At 43.7% G+C, this 12,833-nt stretch overlaps 3 protein-coding genes across 3 annotated transcripts; all 3 read right to left on the minus strand.

Annotated features, from left to right (window-relative positions):
* Nucleotides 1-38: 38 nt before the first annotated feature.
* On the minus strand, nucleotides 39-3,117 carry LOC131139185 (uncharacterized). Its single transcript, XM_058088526.2, has 2 exons — nucleotides 2,690-3,117; nucleotides 39-2,014 (listed from the first exon to the last, which is right to left on the minus strand). Exons 1-2 carry the CDS (start codon nucleotides 2,823-2,825, stop codon nucleotides 1,020-1,022), a joined length of 1,131 nt encoding a protein of 376 aa, XP_057944509.2. The 5' UTR covers nucleotides 2,826-3,117; the 3' UTR covers nucleotides 39-1,019.
* A 228-nt stretch (nucleotides 3,118-3,345) lies between these two features.
* Nucleotides 3,346-6,588, minus strand: LOC131139187 (uncharacterized). Its single transcript, XM_058088528.2, has 2 exons — nucleotides 6,142-6,588; nucleotides 3,346-4,726 (listed from the first exon to the last, which is right to left on the minus strand). The coding sequence occupies exons 1-2, from the start codon at nucleotides 6,158-6,160 to the stop codon at nucleotides 3,678-3,680; spliced, it is 1,068 nt and encodes a 355-aa protein (XP_057944511.2). The 5' UTR covers nucleotides 6,161-6,588; the 3' UTR covers nucleotides 3,346-3,677.
* Nucleotides 6,589-7,572: 984 nt separating this feature from the next.
* Nucleotides 7,573-12,771, minus strand: LOC131139838 (uncharacterized). The gene is made up of 5 exons (XM_078795840.1): nucleotides 12,322-12,771; nucleotides 11,424-12,223; nucleotides 10,171-10,273; nucleotides 9,110-9,175; nucleotides 7,573-9,058 (listed from the first exon to the last, which is right to left on the minus strand). The coding sequence occupies exons 1-5, from the start codon at nucleotides 12,515-12,517 to the stop codon at nucleotides 7,929-7,931; spliced, it is 2,295 nt and encodes a 764-aa protein (XP_078651966.1). The 5' UTR covers nucleotides 12,518-12,771; the 3' UTR covers nucleotides 7,573-7,928.
* Between the last annotated feature and the right edge of the window lie 62 nt (nucleotides 12,772-12,833).

The following is a 12,833-nucleotide window of genomic DNA, read 5'->3' on the forward strand; positions in this document are numbered from 1 at the left end:
TTTGCCCTCACCTAAAATGAATGTGGCTGCCGTGGAGTCGAACTTTCATTTTCTGCAAATGCGGCATCGTTTAACCTGAGAATGCTACATTGTATCAACATTTATAGGTACAAAAATGGGTTAAGCATAACGGGTCCCTTTTAACACTTCATGAAGTTACGGAAATTCATTTAATGTGGTCGGGTCTGGAACCAATTAACTGACTGTAGCTTGTAAAAACAAAAAATACAATTCAATGTATAACTCAATAGTGCTGTTCAATAGATCAGATTGAAATGAAATCAGATTGACAGATCAAATTTCAACGAAACTACACGGTGTTCATTATTTACACATTTCAACACATCCAGTTGGCAATTAAACCTTACAATCAATTATCGAAAAGACAATACAGTCAAAGTCAAGGCAACAGATTTTTCAATTCATTGTGAAATAAAAGCAACGTGTCCATGAGTACTGTTGCAACCCTCGTGTTAATTAGACGGTTACCGTCTTTGTGCACTTGAGTGACAAGTGTACATGTTACGTGTTTTGCTTTCTTTGCTGTTAATTGTGTCTTCCGGTGGTTAACTTGTTGATGCTTGTGTTACAGGCCTCGCACCGAGGAAGCTGGTCCGTGGTCTTCATGAAAATATAAACAACAAAACAAGTACTCAAGTACTCAAGTACAAGTACTCTTCAAGTACAAGTACTCTTCAAGTACTCAAGTACAAGTACTCTTCATGAAAATATAAACAACAAAACAACTCATGGGTGTCCGACCGCCTTGCTCTTCTTTAAGCAAACATAAGAAACCTTTTACACGTTTTGCCTTGCCTAACCACACTGTAAACCCAAATTAGTATGAATCTTGTTAACAATCTCAGACGGCAAAGCAAGTTTATAGTCCACCCTTTGTGGACGCTTGTTCTTCTTTTGGAAGAAATAGTGCAAAAAATGACAGAAAAAACCCTCATACACCTCAGCAGTACCTTATAGGTCAAACTTAAAAACAATAGGATTGACTGGATTTCATTCCTTCATTTTCTGCCACTGTCCTCGCCGCCACACTTGTGTTTGTTCAGCTGGTACTTATGAGAGAATCTCTCATCGCACGCCTTGCAGCTGAACACCTTCTCTCCGGTGTGTCTTCTCAAGTGCGTCATCAAGCTGACTTTCTGAGAAAAGGTTTTCCCACAAAACGAACAAGGAAAGGGTTTCTCGCCAGTGTGTGTTCGCATGTGTTGAACCAGCGCCGAACGAACAGTGAAACTAGTTTTACAGACTGAACAGGAGAACGGTTTCTCTCCGGTGTGTATTCGTGTGTGTGTGATCAAATTTCCCTTAATAGAGAATCTTTTGGCGCAGAATGGGCATGAAAAAGGTTTCTCTCCGGTGTGTGTTCTTGTGTGTCTCATTAAAATTCCCTTCTGGGAGAATTCTTTACCGCAAATCGAGCAGCTAAATAGTTTTTCTCCCGTGTGACATCCCATGTGCCTTTTTAAATTACTTTTGCTGCCAAAGGTTTTGTCACATTGAAAGCATTTAAAGTGTTTGTTGCCAGGGCGACATGTCACATCAGCTTTATAGTCTTCGTCATCCGTGTCAGGAGAGTGTGACGTCGCGTCGTCACTCTCTGATAGCGGAGCGAAGGGGCTGCCTACTTGTGATCCCCCACCGTCGGCTTCTGTCGTCCTGTGTCGGCTCAAGCTGCTGCCTTTCTTCTCCACGCTTTGACTGTCATCAATTTGTGACCCCTGACCTTTGTCTTCATCATCCTCGCTCTTCACAGTCATACAAGTCACTGGAAACTTGCTGATGTCGGCATCCTCCTGCTGCTGTTCCCCCCGACTGATGCTGTGCTCCTCATCTTCCTCCTTAATGTGAGGCGGCTCTGATTCCTCCTCTTCCTCTTTAATGCAGGGCGGCTCTAACTCCTCTTCTTCTTCTGTAACCTGGGAAGACGGTGTCTCCTCCTGCTCCATCCAGGAGCTCCACTTTCGCTCCTCTGGGGGAAGATTTTCTTCTTCGCCATCTGCGGGACACGAGAACACAAACACACGGCCAGCGAGTAGTGAAGAACCGCAAATTGTGAATGCACCAATAAAAAAGCACCAACGGGCAGGTTTCCCCACAAAGTGCCACATGTTGTTTGGAATCCTCCCTCACTGCCTCTCATCTTGGCACAAACTGGATAGTTTCAAGCACACATCATGTAATGTTATTCAACAGTACAGTGGTTGAAACACCAACGCTGCCCCTGAACGCAACCCTGGCGGAAGAATCCCCAAGTAGAAGATGGCATCATGTCAACTACAAGGAAATAAAAGACTCAGACAATATTTATCCCTACATTTCATTCATGCAAGTGATAAGTTATTACGTTATGTGTAACCACAAATTACTCATGAACAATAAAATCATGTTTTAATTTTTTTTCCCACTCCTAGTTTATTTTTTATCCCAACACATTCCCTTATTTTCACACAGGAAAGTGTGAAAACAAAATATTGAGTGTGAAGATGTAAATGATATGGAGTGAATTATCAGTAATAGACGTGGATTAAATAAGATCTGCTTCTTCCTACTGCCTTTTGGTTCATCTCATGAGGTTGAATTCATGAAGTCGACCTTCCAAGACAAAAGCGCTGAGTTGAAAATGACGGATGTTATAAACCAGCATTAATGGGAGAGTAGGAAGTCAGCAAACCTGCTCCGTGTGACTCCATTTCCATTTCAAGCAGGAGTTGACGTTGTCCTTCGAGCTCCTCTTTCGTCGAAAGAGAAAGTTCCTCCCGGTAGTCTGCTATCGTTCTTTCTAACACTACAAATGTCTTCTTTGACATTTGCGACTCGCTCAATCGCCATCAATCTCGGACTTTATACACATTTTCACACAATGACAACCCTTAGCATGTGATGCTAACGTCAGTGTCTTTTTGTTCGAAGCTAATTAGCTAACGATAGCTTGGTGTCCTTTAAAATACACGCAAACGAGACAGAACAGTAATGTGTCATTTTTACGCGAATGAATATAAGATGCGTCCTGCATGGAGAACAAGCATAATTAAAAAGCCAACAGTAAAGACTTTTATATGTGCTATGTGCTCTTATTTATCGACGTGCTAACTTCCGCCTTTTTTCTTCGGCGAGTTTTTTTTGACGACTAGCGCAGTTGACTGCAAAATACTGCCCTCTAACAGAGACCCTGGACATTACTTTTAGCACCAGTAATGGTGTTTATGAATTACAATGAAACGCCATCGTCATTTGAAATGCAACATTACGTAGCAAAAAAGACACCAAGTGGTTCAATTGGGAAGAAGCATAGCAATCACAAAATCAGAGACCAAGAGTTGCCTTTGGTATTTTTATTGCTTGTAAAAAATATCCAACAGTGGTTGGGAAAGTATCACATTTTGTATGAAAACCATGATTCAAAGGCTCGTTGCTCTTTTCTCAATTCTTTCACTATGCCACACAACTGTTAATGCAGATCCAATAACATTATATACATTAAAGCTCTCATTAAAGCATATAGTGTATTTTATGAACAAATATTATCACGTTTCACAGCGACTTCACAGTGAAATAAGACGGTGTGAGGCGCGCTGACGTCACACATGGAAGCAATTTCGATTTTGGTGTGACTTAAGCGCCATACGTTCACAAATGTTTTTGACAAATTGTCAAGTTTTTCAAACTTTTTGACGCCCTGAGGACTCGTTCGGATTGGACTTACTGCCGCCGAGCTCACTTCCGCACTTGTGTTTGTTCAGCTGATACTTGTAAGCGAACCTCTTGTCACACAGGCTGCAGCTAAAAGGTTTCTCTCCGGTGTGTTTCCTGGTGTGCGTCTTCAAGTTGCCTTTCTGAGCAAATTTCTCGCCGCAAACTGAGCAAGTGAAAGGTTTCTCGCCAGTGTGTGTTCGTGTGTGTTTCAGCAAAATGTCTTTCCTGGCAAATGTCTGTCCGCAAATTTCACAGGGAAAAGGTTTTTCTCCGGTGTGCGTTCTCACGTGGATCATTAAATTTCCTTTTTGAGAGAAGTTTTCTCCGCAAATTGGACAGCCAAAGGGTTTCTCACCTGTGTGCCATCTCATGTGTATCATCAAATTTCCTTTCTGGGAGAATTTTTCCCCACAAATCGAGCAGGGAAACGGTTTCTCCCCAGTGTGCTTTCTCATGTGTTTTGTTAAGTTGACTTTCTGAGAGAATCTTTCGCCGCAAACTTCACAGGGAAAAGGTTTCTCCCCTGTGTGTGTTCTCATGTGTATGGTCAGGGTGCCTTTGAGAGAGAAACCTCCACCGCAGATGGAACAAATGAAAGGTTTCTCTCCGGTGTGGACCATCATGTGTGTTTTCAAATTCCGCTTTCTGCCAAAAGCTTTGTTACACTGAGAACATTGAAAGTCTTTGCTGCCTTTTTGCGATCTATCCCCTTTGGGGTATTCATCGTCGGTCTGATCGCTGTCAGACAGTGGAGCTAAGAGGCTCTCCGCTTCCAATCTTCTCGTTGCCACACTTTGACGATCATCGAGCTGCGGCCACTGAGCCTCATCCTCGTCATCTTCATTCTTCACAATCACACGAATCACCGGAAACGTGCTGATGTCGGCCTCCTCCTGACTGATGCTATGCTCCTCCTCCTCCTCTTTAATGTAGAGATGCCGTGGCTCCTCCTGCGCCACCCGGGAGCGCCACTCCTGATGCTCAAGGGGAAGATCTTCTTCATCTTCACGGATGTCTGCCCGTGACAAGAATACAGGATAGGTTATTTTATCGTGATGAGCACGTTGCTCGTCGACTCTGCAGTCATATGTGGTGCTGACAAGCTGCTTCTGCGCAGACTGGACAGAAATGTGCACAACTAAACAGTGGAGCAACTAAGCAATGGAGCTGTTATGATTGGGGATCAGTACGGATGACGAGCCGCCTCTCTGTCTACATCACTAGAGCATTTCAGGCACCGTTCAATCATTGGACAGTCTCAAGTGTCAATCATTACATCGGCACCACTGACTGATGGCGATGACCGCATGCACATGTCAATTATCACCTGACCTCCGGTTTTGTCCAAAAGAGAACTTACAGTGCCTGGCAACACAAACATGCTCCAAAAACATCAGAAGATAAAGTCAGGGTGCCTCGGTGATGCTAACGCAAACCCTAACCCTGAGGTGGATGACTCCCGTGAGCTCAACTAATTGATCAAATTGATCGTGTTCAATTACGTTCATGTGTGGTGAATGAGTTGGCCAATCCTGGAGCCTCTTGACCTTCTTCACTATCAGGATCTTTGACGTGGAGGCCGAAGTGTGAGAAGCAGTGCCATCCTGCTGAAGAATTGTAAGATAATGGGCGATGGTGGATTTTTCTGATGAATCATTCATCAAAATGAACCCCATTCAGCACGAATACGGGACAAAACAAAAGATTCACCCAGACAACCGTCAAGTTTGGCGGAGGAATATCATGGCATTCAGTTTGGGGGCAAGCAAGAGCTCTGCAGAGTGGATGGAAACTGAAGTAGCCTAAAATACATGCTGCCCCGTTACCGTCCAAATCACAAGAGAAGGATGGCGATCATCTCACACTTCAGCCTCCACATCAAAGTTCCCGATAGCCAAGAAGGTGGAGATGCTCCAGGATTGAGTGTTAGCAGATTTAAGCTTGGAGATAGCCCTTTCAGTCACATAAATTAAGAGTTGGCTGGAGCATTCAGTAATATGTAAGTAGGTAAGTAAATATATGTAAGTACCATGCATATGTAATAATACTTTAATCATGAAAGAATGAAGATTAAGAAATAGTACATACAGTCCTTGTACTAAAAAGGATACACAATACTTTCTTAAGTCAAAATATTAGCTACAAGAAGATAATAACTAAGGTTAGTTGTTCGCTTTTACAACACAACAAAACAACACAAAAATTAACACAAAATTGAAAACCGCAGTCACAAGACAATCCTCATGTGTGTCATTTTTTGTTTTGGCATTGTTGTTGGATTCATAAATGACTTTGTTTACTTTTATTACGTCAGAAACAACCGCCGATCCAAAGTGTCCTCTTTTGTACGAGAACCGAAACCAATGAGGTCAGCCTACCCTGTTAAAATGTATAAATTATTGAAGATGTGAGACTAAGAAGTGAACAAACCTTCTCCGTGTGACTCCATTTGAGGCGTGACAGCGGCGTTCAGTAGTTGACCTTCTCCTCTATTGTTCCACAAAGTTCCTCCTCGTTCTCCGCTTGCTTTCTTTTTCAAGCTACAAATATTTCTTCGGCAGAGACAACGAGTCGCTCATTCGCCAACGCTGTCAGACTTTGTGCGCATTTCTAACACAATACGATGGGTGGCAGCATTAGCACGGGATGCTAACTTCCGCGTCTCTTTGTTAGCAGCTAACAAAGTGAGCTCGTTTGAGACAAGCTTCAAAGCGCATCGAGAGCGGCGAGACTGTACGCGAATGTGACGTTTTATCGTTTTTTTCATACAAGAAACGGGTTCTTACGAAGAAAAGCACGGTGAAAACACTCGAAAGCAAAGACTTGATACGAACACAAGGCCCCTGTGAGCGATGCACTAACTTCCGCCTTTTTCTTCTTCGGTGGCGTCTTGTCGTCGTCGTCGCCGCCAAGACGCCATAATGCTGCCACCCATCGGTCACATTTGGCTCCCTCGTGTATCTGATGATGAAACCTATTTTGTAAGATTGTTACACATAACTAGGGAATATATTCTAGCTAGTATATATGAATATTTGTCATAATAACAACATTTATGCAATTAATCTTATTTTTACTCAGAATATTTCAAGTTTATAAAATTGCACCAGTGTTTTTTCAATTTCTGCGATTGTTTTAATTTTACAACTATTTCAGCTTTCTTCTTGTGAATTTTCTTTAATTTAATTAATTACTTTAATTAAAAACATATTAAAATTTCAATTTGCAAAAATGAGTAGAATGTCCCCTTCAAAGAAAAAAGTTGCAGTAACGAGAAAAAAATGTCAATTTGACAAGAATGAAGTCTCGTTTTTAATCCTGTGTCCTGCTTTTAAGAGCCTCTCGCTGCAATGCTCTTCAAGTGGAAATCATGGAATTGATCGACTGGTCTCTCCACGCAATTAACAAGATCTTCTCAACGAGAAGCTTGGGTTCAGGGGAACCTGTCTGCCCTGACAGAACGGTCACCGATGGGTTCATGATGGACAGGTGGGGGAAGTGTAAGGTCATCAAGGTCATGTGCCTTTTCGTGGAGGACATTGAAGACGTCTACCTATCCAGAACCATAATAACAAGTCTGGTGCCGTTTGGATTATGCACCGCCCTGGTGTATCGCAGAATTCGTAAGATGGCGCCTCAACAGCTGCCCGTCACGATTTACGTATATGGTGGGTAAAGCCGTTTGCACTCGGAGGAAAAAAATCCTTTGGTTTTGCAAAGGCAGATGGATTGACTGAGAGACCAGAATGGAGAGAGTCGCCAGGTCTATCGGAATAAGGCTACTCGTGCTAACCCCCCCCAAAACGACCTATTTCAACAGCTTATGTCGTAATTGGCTGCGGCTAGCTGCTGGCCGAGCTGGGATCTTCACCTTGCCTTGTGTTCATGTTGTGTAAAAATGTGCTTACTTATGCAAATGTATGCCGAGGATAATTAACAGTTCAGTGGCATGACAGAAAATCGGTTTGTGGCCAATTAATTACAATTACTGTTTAAGGCAAAAAGGGCACACATTTAATACTGGGCTTTTAAGACTTGTGATTTATTTAAGGTCACAAGTACCAGCTTACAAGAAGGAAGACGTGTTTGTGTGATTTTAAAGTGTTGCTTACACGTGTTTAACATGACAATAAGAGTACAAGGACACATCCATCCATGTTGTCATCACATCCGCCATTGGAGATGCAATGAGGCTGCCATGTTGTTATAAAGTTATTTCACGTGCTGCCGCTCTTCTCACCTGCGCACTTGTGTTTGTTCAGCTGGACCTTCTGAAAGAACTTCTCATCGCACAGACTGCAGCTGAATGGTTTCTCGCCCGTATGTTTCCGTGTGTGGATGTTCAAATTTCCCTTCTGGGCAAATTTTTCGCCACATATTGAACAAGAAAACGGTTTCTCCCCCGTGTGTGTCCTCGTGTGTTTCATCAAGCTGCCTTTCAGAGAGAACGTTTTGCCACAAACTGAGCAGGGAAAAGGTTTCTCACCGGTATGCGTTCTCATGTGTATAATCAAATTTCCTTTCTGGGAGAATTTTTCGCCACAAACGGAACAGGGAAATGGTTTCTCACCTGTGTGCGTTCTCATGTGTTTCATCAAATTTCCTTTTTGAGAGAAATTCTCCCCGCACACCGAGCAGGTAAAGGGTTTCTCTCCCGTGTGCGTTCTCATGTGAGTTGTTAAATTGACCTTTTGGGAGAATCTTTCGCCGCAAACCGAGCAAGTAAAAGGTTTCTCGCCGCTGTGTGTTCGCATGTGTATGATCAAAGTATTTTTCAGGGCAAAACTTCCACCGCAGATTGAACAAATGAAAGGTTTCTCTCCAGTGTGGATCATCATGTGACTGATCAAATGTTCCTGCACACCAAAGCTCTTGCCACAAAATGGGCAGATGAAGATTTCTTCTCCCTTGTGACATCTCATGTGTGACTTTAAACGCGTCACCTTGTCAAAGGTTTTGTCGCATTGGGAGCATGTGAAGTGTCTGCTGTCAGCGTGACGCCTCGTATCCGCTTTCAAGTCTTTAGCGTCATCATCCGTGGCGGGAGAGCGCGACGTGGCGTCATCGCTGTCTGACAGCGGAGCTAAGAGGCTGTCCGCTTCTGTTCTTTTCTTCTCCTGGCTTGGACTGCGATCAAGCTGTGACCGCCGAGCTTCATCTTCGTCGTCTTCGCCTTTCACAATCACTCGAATGACGGGGAACTCCTCCAGCCCTTCAAGCTGCTGCTCCTCCTGACTGATGCTGTGATCCTCCTCTTCCTCCTTAATGTGGCCGGGCTGCAGCTCCCCCTGCGCCACCCTGGAGCTCCACTCCTGCTCCTCGGGGGGTGGACCTCCTTCACCGATGGCTGCAGAGCACAAGACGACGATGACTATCTGGTAAGGTCATTTTGTCTGACATTGCCCGGCATGCACCGCACCAAAGGAACCAATGAAAACACGTCTTGAAGGACTTCCAATGGTCACTGGAGAGCACAGACCATATTAGAAAGAGGACAGTTGAGTTTGCTGTTGATGTTTTGGTGTTGTGGCTGCTAGTAGCCTGTTTCGTTTCTGCAATGAAGACATTGCCGATCCTTTGGCATCTTTACAACATCCAGGCGGATCGTCACTCTTACAGGGGACCTCCTACACTCGTTTTCAGGACTTTGTATTGTGTTCTGGACTCCTGTAGAGCAGCTACACTCGACAATCCGCGCTTCTAGATCCTCCAGACTCTGCACCTATTCAAGTTGTATTTCCTTGCCTCTTAATAATAGGCATAACAGGTCCCCTTTCAATTATTTTAGTAAGTCAAGCAAGTGTGTCCAATATTGAGCACATTGTGCACCGTGCTGTACCTAGTTCTTGAGTGACTCGCGTGTTTACTGACCAATTTAAGTTTTTCATTCATTTATGGAAGGGAACATGTAAGTAACCAAGAGACGCCACAAAACGAGGACCACCTGTAGAGACCAGAGAACTCACAAACCAGACGAGAGGTGTCTTAAAGGGACCTATAATGCTTTCCCCACTTTTCTGACCTATAAATGTTGTTAGAATGTTTTATTATTGTCTTAAATGATGCCAAGGTTTCAGATAATGAGGTCTTCGTATTTGGAAGTGAGGCCTGAAAGAAGTTTGGGATGCTCCGAAGGCTCGGTTTCTGGCTCACTGTGATGTCACATTTAACGGTGCATATGACAACTTAACATATTTGATCTGCACGCTTCATTTTAAATGTTTGTTTTATGGAATTATTATGTTTTATGGCGTGATTTAGACCAGGGATCTTGGGCTCGAAGGGTTGATTATAAAGTGCTAAGCTGTTGGAACAAAACCAAACATCCTAGCTTCAAAGGAGTTAACTCATTTTCATCTTTACAATTTATTAACACCCGAATTAAGGGCAATTGGGTCTTATTATTACAAACATACATAAAGCTATAGCAACAAAAATAATTAGTAACAGTGAACAAACCTGCTCTGTGTGACTCCATTTGGGGCTTCTTGAAAACAGCGTCCAGTAGTTCTTCGTTCTGCTTTTTGTCCGCAAAAGTTCCTCCGCTAACTGAGGTGTTCTTCTAACACGCCAAATATCTCTACATCGTCACGAATGAGTCGTTCATTCACCAACGATATCTGACTTTGTACACATTCTCGTGCTATAACAACACTTAGCATACGTTGCTAACTTCAGAGTCTTCTTTGTTAGCAGCTAGCAAGCTAAGCTAACCAGAGCCAACTTCAAAGCGCAACCTAGACGAGGCTACATGTTGTCACGACGACTGAAACGTAATACGCGATTAAATAGGGGTAGGATGCAGAACAAACGCGGCAATAGATACAATAACAAATATTGAACATTCAATACTTAGCGACTTCTTCCTAACATCCGCTTTTGTCTTCTTCGGCTGCTTTTGGGGGACTTGGATTCCGTGACGTAGCATTGCTGCCATCTCCTGGAGTCACCTTGTTACTACATTCAGCCACATTCTCCAAGTCATGAATGCTCTTGCATTTATGTTATTGCAAGCGTCTAATACAAATACAAGTAAAAAAAGAAGCAGAAACTACGGATAATAGCTGCCGCTTTCTCGAGCAACACAGCCAAGCTGTAGCCAAGCTACAGTGACATCTAGCGGCTGAACCCTGTCCTGCATAGATATACGATGCAAATCCGACAGCAGTACAGTAGAACTTACTCAAAGTCGCGTATATGATTCATGTCAATTATTTGAATAACATTATGACTTTATTCTTGCAGAATTCTTTTTTTTGTGCAATGAAAAATTAGCAGACATATTTGGGATAATGGTAAGTGAATCTTTCACCGTACACGTTGCAACTGAATGCTTTCTTTCCAGTGTGTCCTTGCGTGTTGTGGCAAATGTCCGGTTCCGAGACAAACAGTTTACAACAGACCAACATGTTTACAAATACAAACAAGAGCCGTGTTAAGAAGCAGTTAGGATGCCATCTACTGGACAAAGTTGGCACCGTGGGCTACAGTCACAGACAGTCCCGTTATAGTGTGTTTACTGGTGAGGCAAACAGGTAGTGCTACATTTCCAAATGTATTTGCGGCAGCTGGGAAACAGTGAACATAAACAGTTGAGGTTCCAGTCGTCCTGCGAATGCGACTTTAATACTTGTAAATGTACTTGTAAATGAGTAAAGAACACGATCAATACACTTAATACTTCATCACGGTGATATGTCTGATCCCTTTTAACAAGTACACTTGTGCTTCTTGATGTTGTACTTTTCAGAGAACTTTTTCTCGCACACGTTGCAACTGAACGGTTTCTCGCCAGTGTGCGTCCTGGTGTGTCTCATCATGTGGCCCTTCTGAGAGAATCTTTCACCGCAAAATGAGCAGGAGAAAGGTTTCTCGCCAGTGTGCGTTCTCATGTGCCTCCGCAACGCCGAACCGACGCCGAAGCTTTGCTTGCACGACGAGCAGGAAAAAGTTTTTTCTCCTGTGTGCGTCCTGGTGTGCACTATCAAATTTCCCTTGATGGAGAACTTTTTGTCGCAAAAGGAGCAGCTGAAGGGTTTTTCCCCCGTGTGGATCCTTACGTGTCTTTGCAAATCAGTCTTGCTGCCAAAGGTTTTGTCACATTGTGAACACTTCAACACTTGTTTGCTGTCATTGTGATGCTTCTTGTGCTTTTTTAAGCGGCTTTTGCTGTCAAACGTTTTGCCGCATTGAGAGCATTTCAAATGTCCGTGCGTCGCATCAGCTCGACGGTCTTCCTCATCGACGCCAGGAGACCGCGACACGGCGTCGTCACGATCCGAGAGCGGAGCGAAGGGGCTGCCCGCTGCCGGTCTCCTCCTCGCCTCGCTGCGGTAAAGCTGTGACCGCCGAGCTCCATCGTCGTCTTCTTCACTATTCACAATCACACGGGTCACAGGAAACTTGCTGACGTCAGCATCATCCGGACTCCCGGCTCGCTCTTCCTCTTTGATGGTGGGAGGCCTGGAGCTCCATCCCGGCTGCACAGGAGGAAGATCTTGTTCGCTGACTTCTGCGGGGCACACGAACACAAACACTCCAAATGGGAAAAGGAAGACGTTGAGCTAAATGATCAAGTTAGAGTTATTAAACAACGAGAAGCGTTCAAACCTCCTCTTTGTGACTCCATTTGAGGCTTGAACATCACAGCGTCCAGCAGCTGACGTTGTCGCTCGTTTTCATCTTTCGTTCGACGAAGTTCCCCCTCGTACTCTGCTAGCGTTCTTTCGAACGCTACAAATATTTCGTCAACGGCAGCGGTTAGTCGCTCGTTCACCAAGGCTCTCAGCATTTGGACTTTACACATTTCGCCCACAATAATAACAACGAACAAGCTAAGCTAACTGGAGCAGCTTCGAAATGCACTCAGACGAGAGATAATAAACTTTGACGCTTAGTCGATGCTGAAGTAACAACCCCGAAAAAGGAAATCGAGCTTTATACGCAAATCTTAGCAAAAACATACACGGCGACTCCCTGCTTAGCGCTATGTAGCTAACGTTTGCATTTTCTTCTTCGGTGGTGTCTTATTCCGGTTGTTTTTGTCACCATCTTGCGGAGACACATGGCTTCTACATATCTCGCAAGTTTTTTGTTTTGTAGATTTTCTTATACTGTAAATA

The sequence above is a fragment of the Doryrhamphus excisus genome, linkage group LG13 (genome assembly GCF_037039965.1).
Source record: "Doryrhamphus excisus strain RoL-2023G ecotype Guam linkage group LG13, RoL_Dexc_Guam_v1.1, whole genome shotgun sequence".
NCBI lineage: Eukaryota > Metazoa > Chordata > Actinopteri > Syngnathiformes > Syngnathidae > Doryrhamphus > Doryrhamphus excisus.

Bases quoted from the DNA above. Each gene is read 5' to 3' on its own strand.
- LOC131139185 (XM_058088526.2), bottom strand. From the start codon at position 2,825: ATGTCAAAGAAGACATTTGTAGTGTTAGAAAGAACGATAGCAGACTAC. The intron at 2,015-2,689 runs GTTTGCTGACTT...CGTGTCCCGCAG, and splicing joins AATGGAGTCACACGGAGCAG to ATGGCGAAGAAGAAAATCTT.
- LOC131139838 (XM_078795840.1), bottom strand. From the start codon at position 12,517: ATGTGTAAAGTCCAAATGCTGAGAGCCTTGGTGAACGAGCGACTAACC. The intron at 12,224-12,321 runs GTTTGAACGCTT...TGTGCCCCGCAG, and splicing joins AATGGAGTCACAAAGAGGAG to AAGTCAGCGAACAAGATCTT. The intron at 10,274-11,423 runs TAAAAGGGATCA...TTGGCGTGTTAG, and splicing joins AGAAGCACAAGTGTACTTGT to AAGAACACCTCAGTTAGCGG.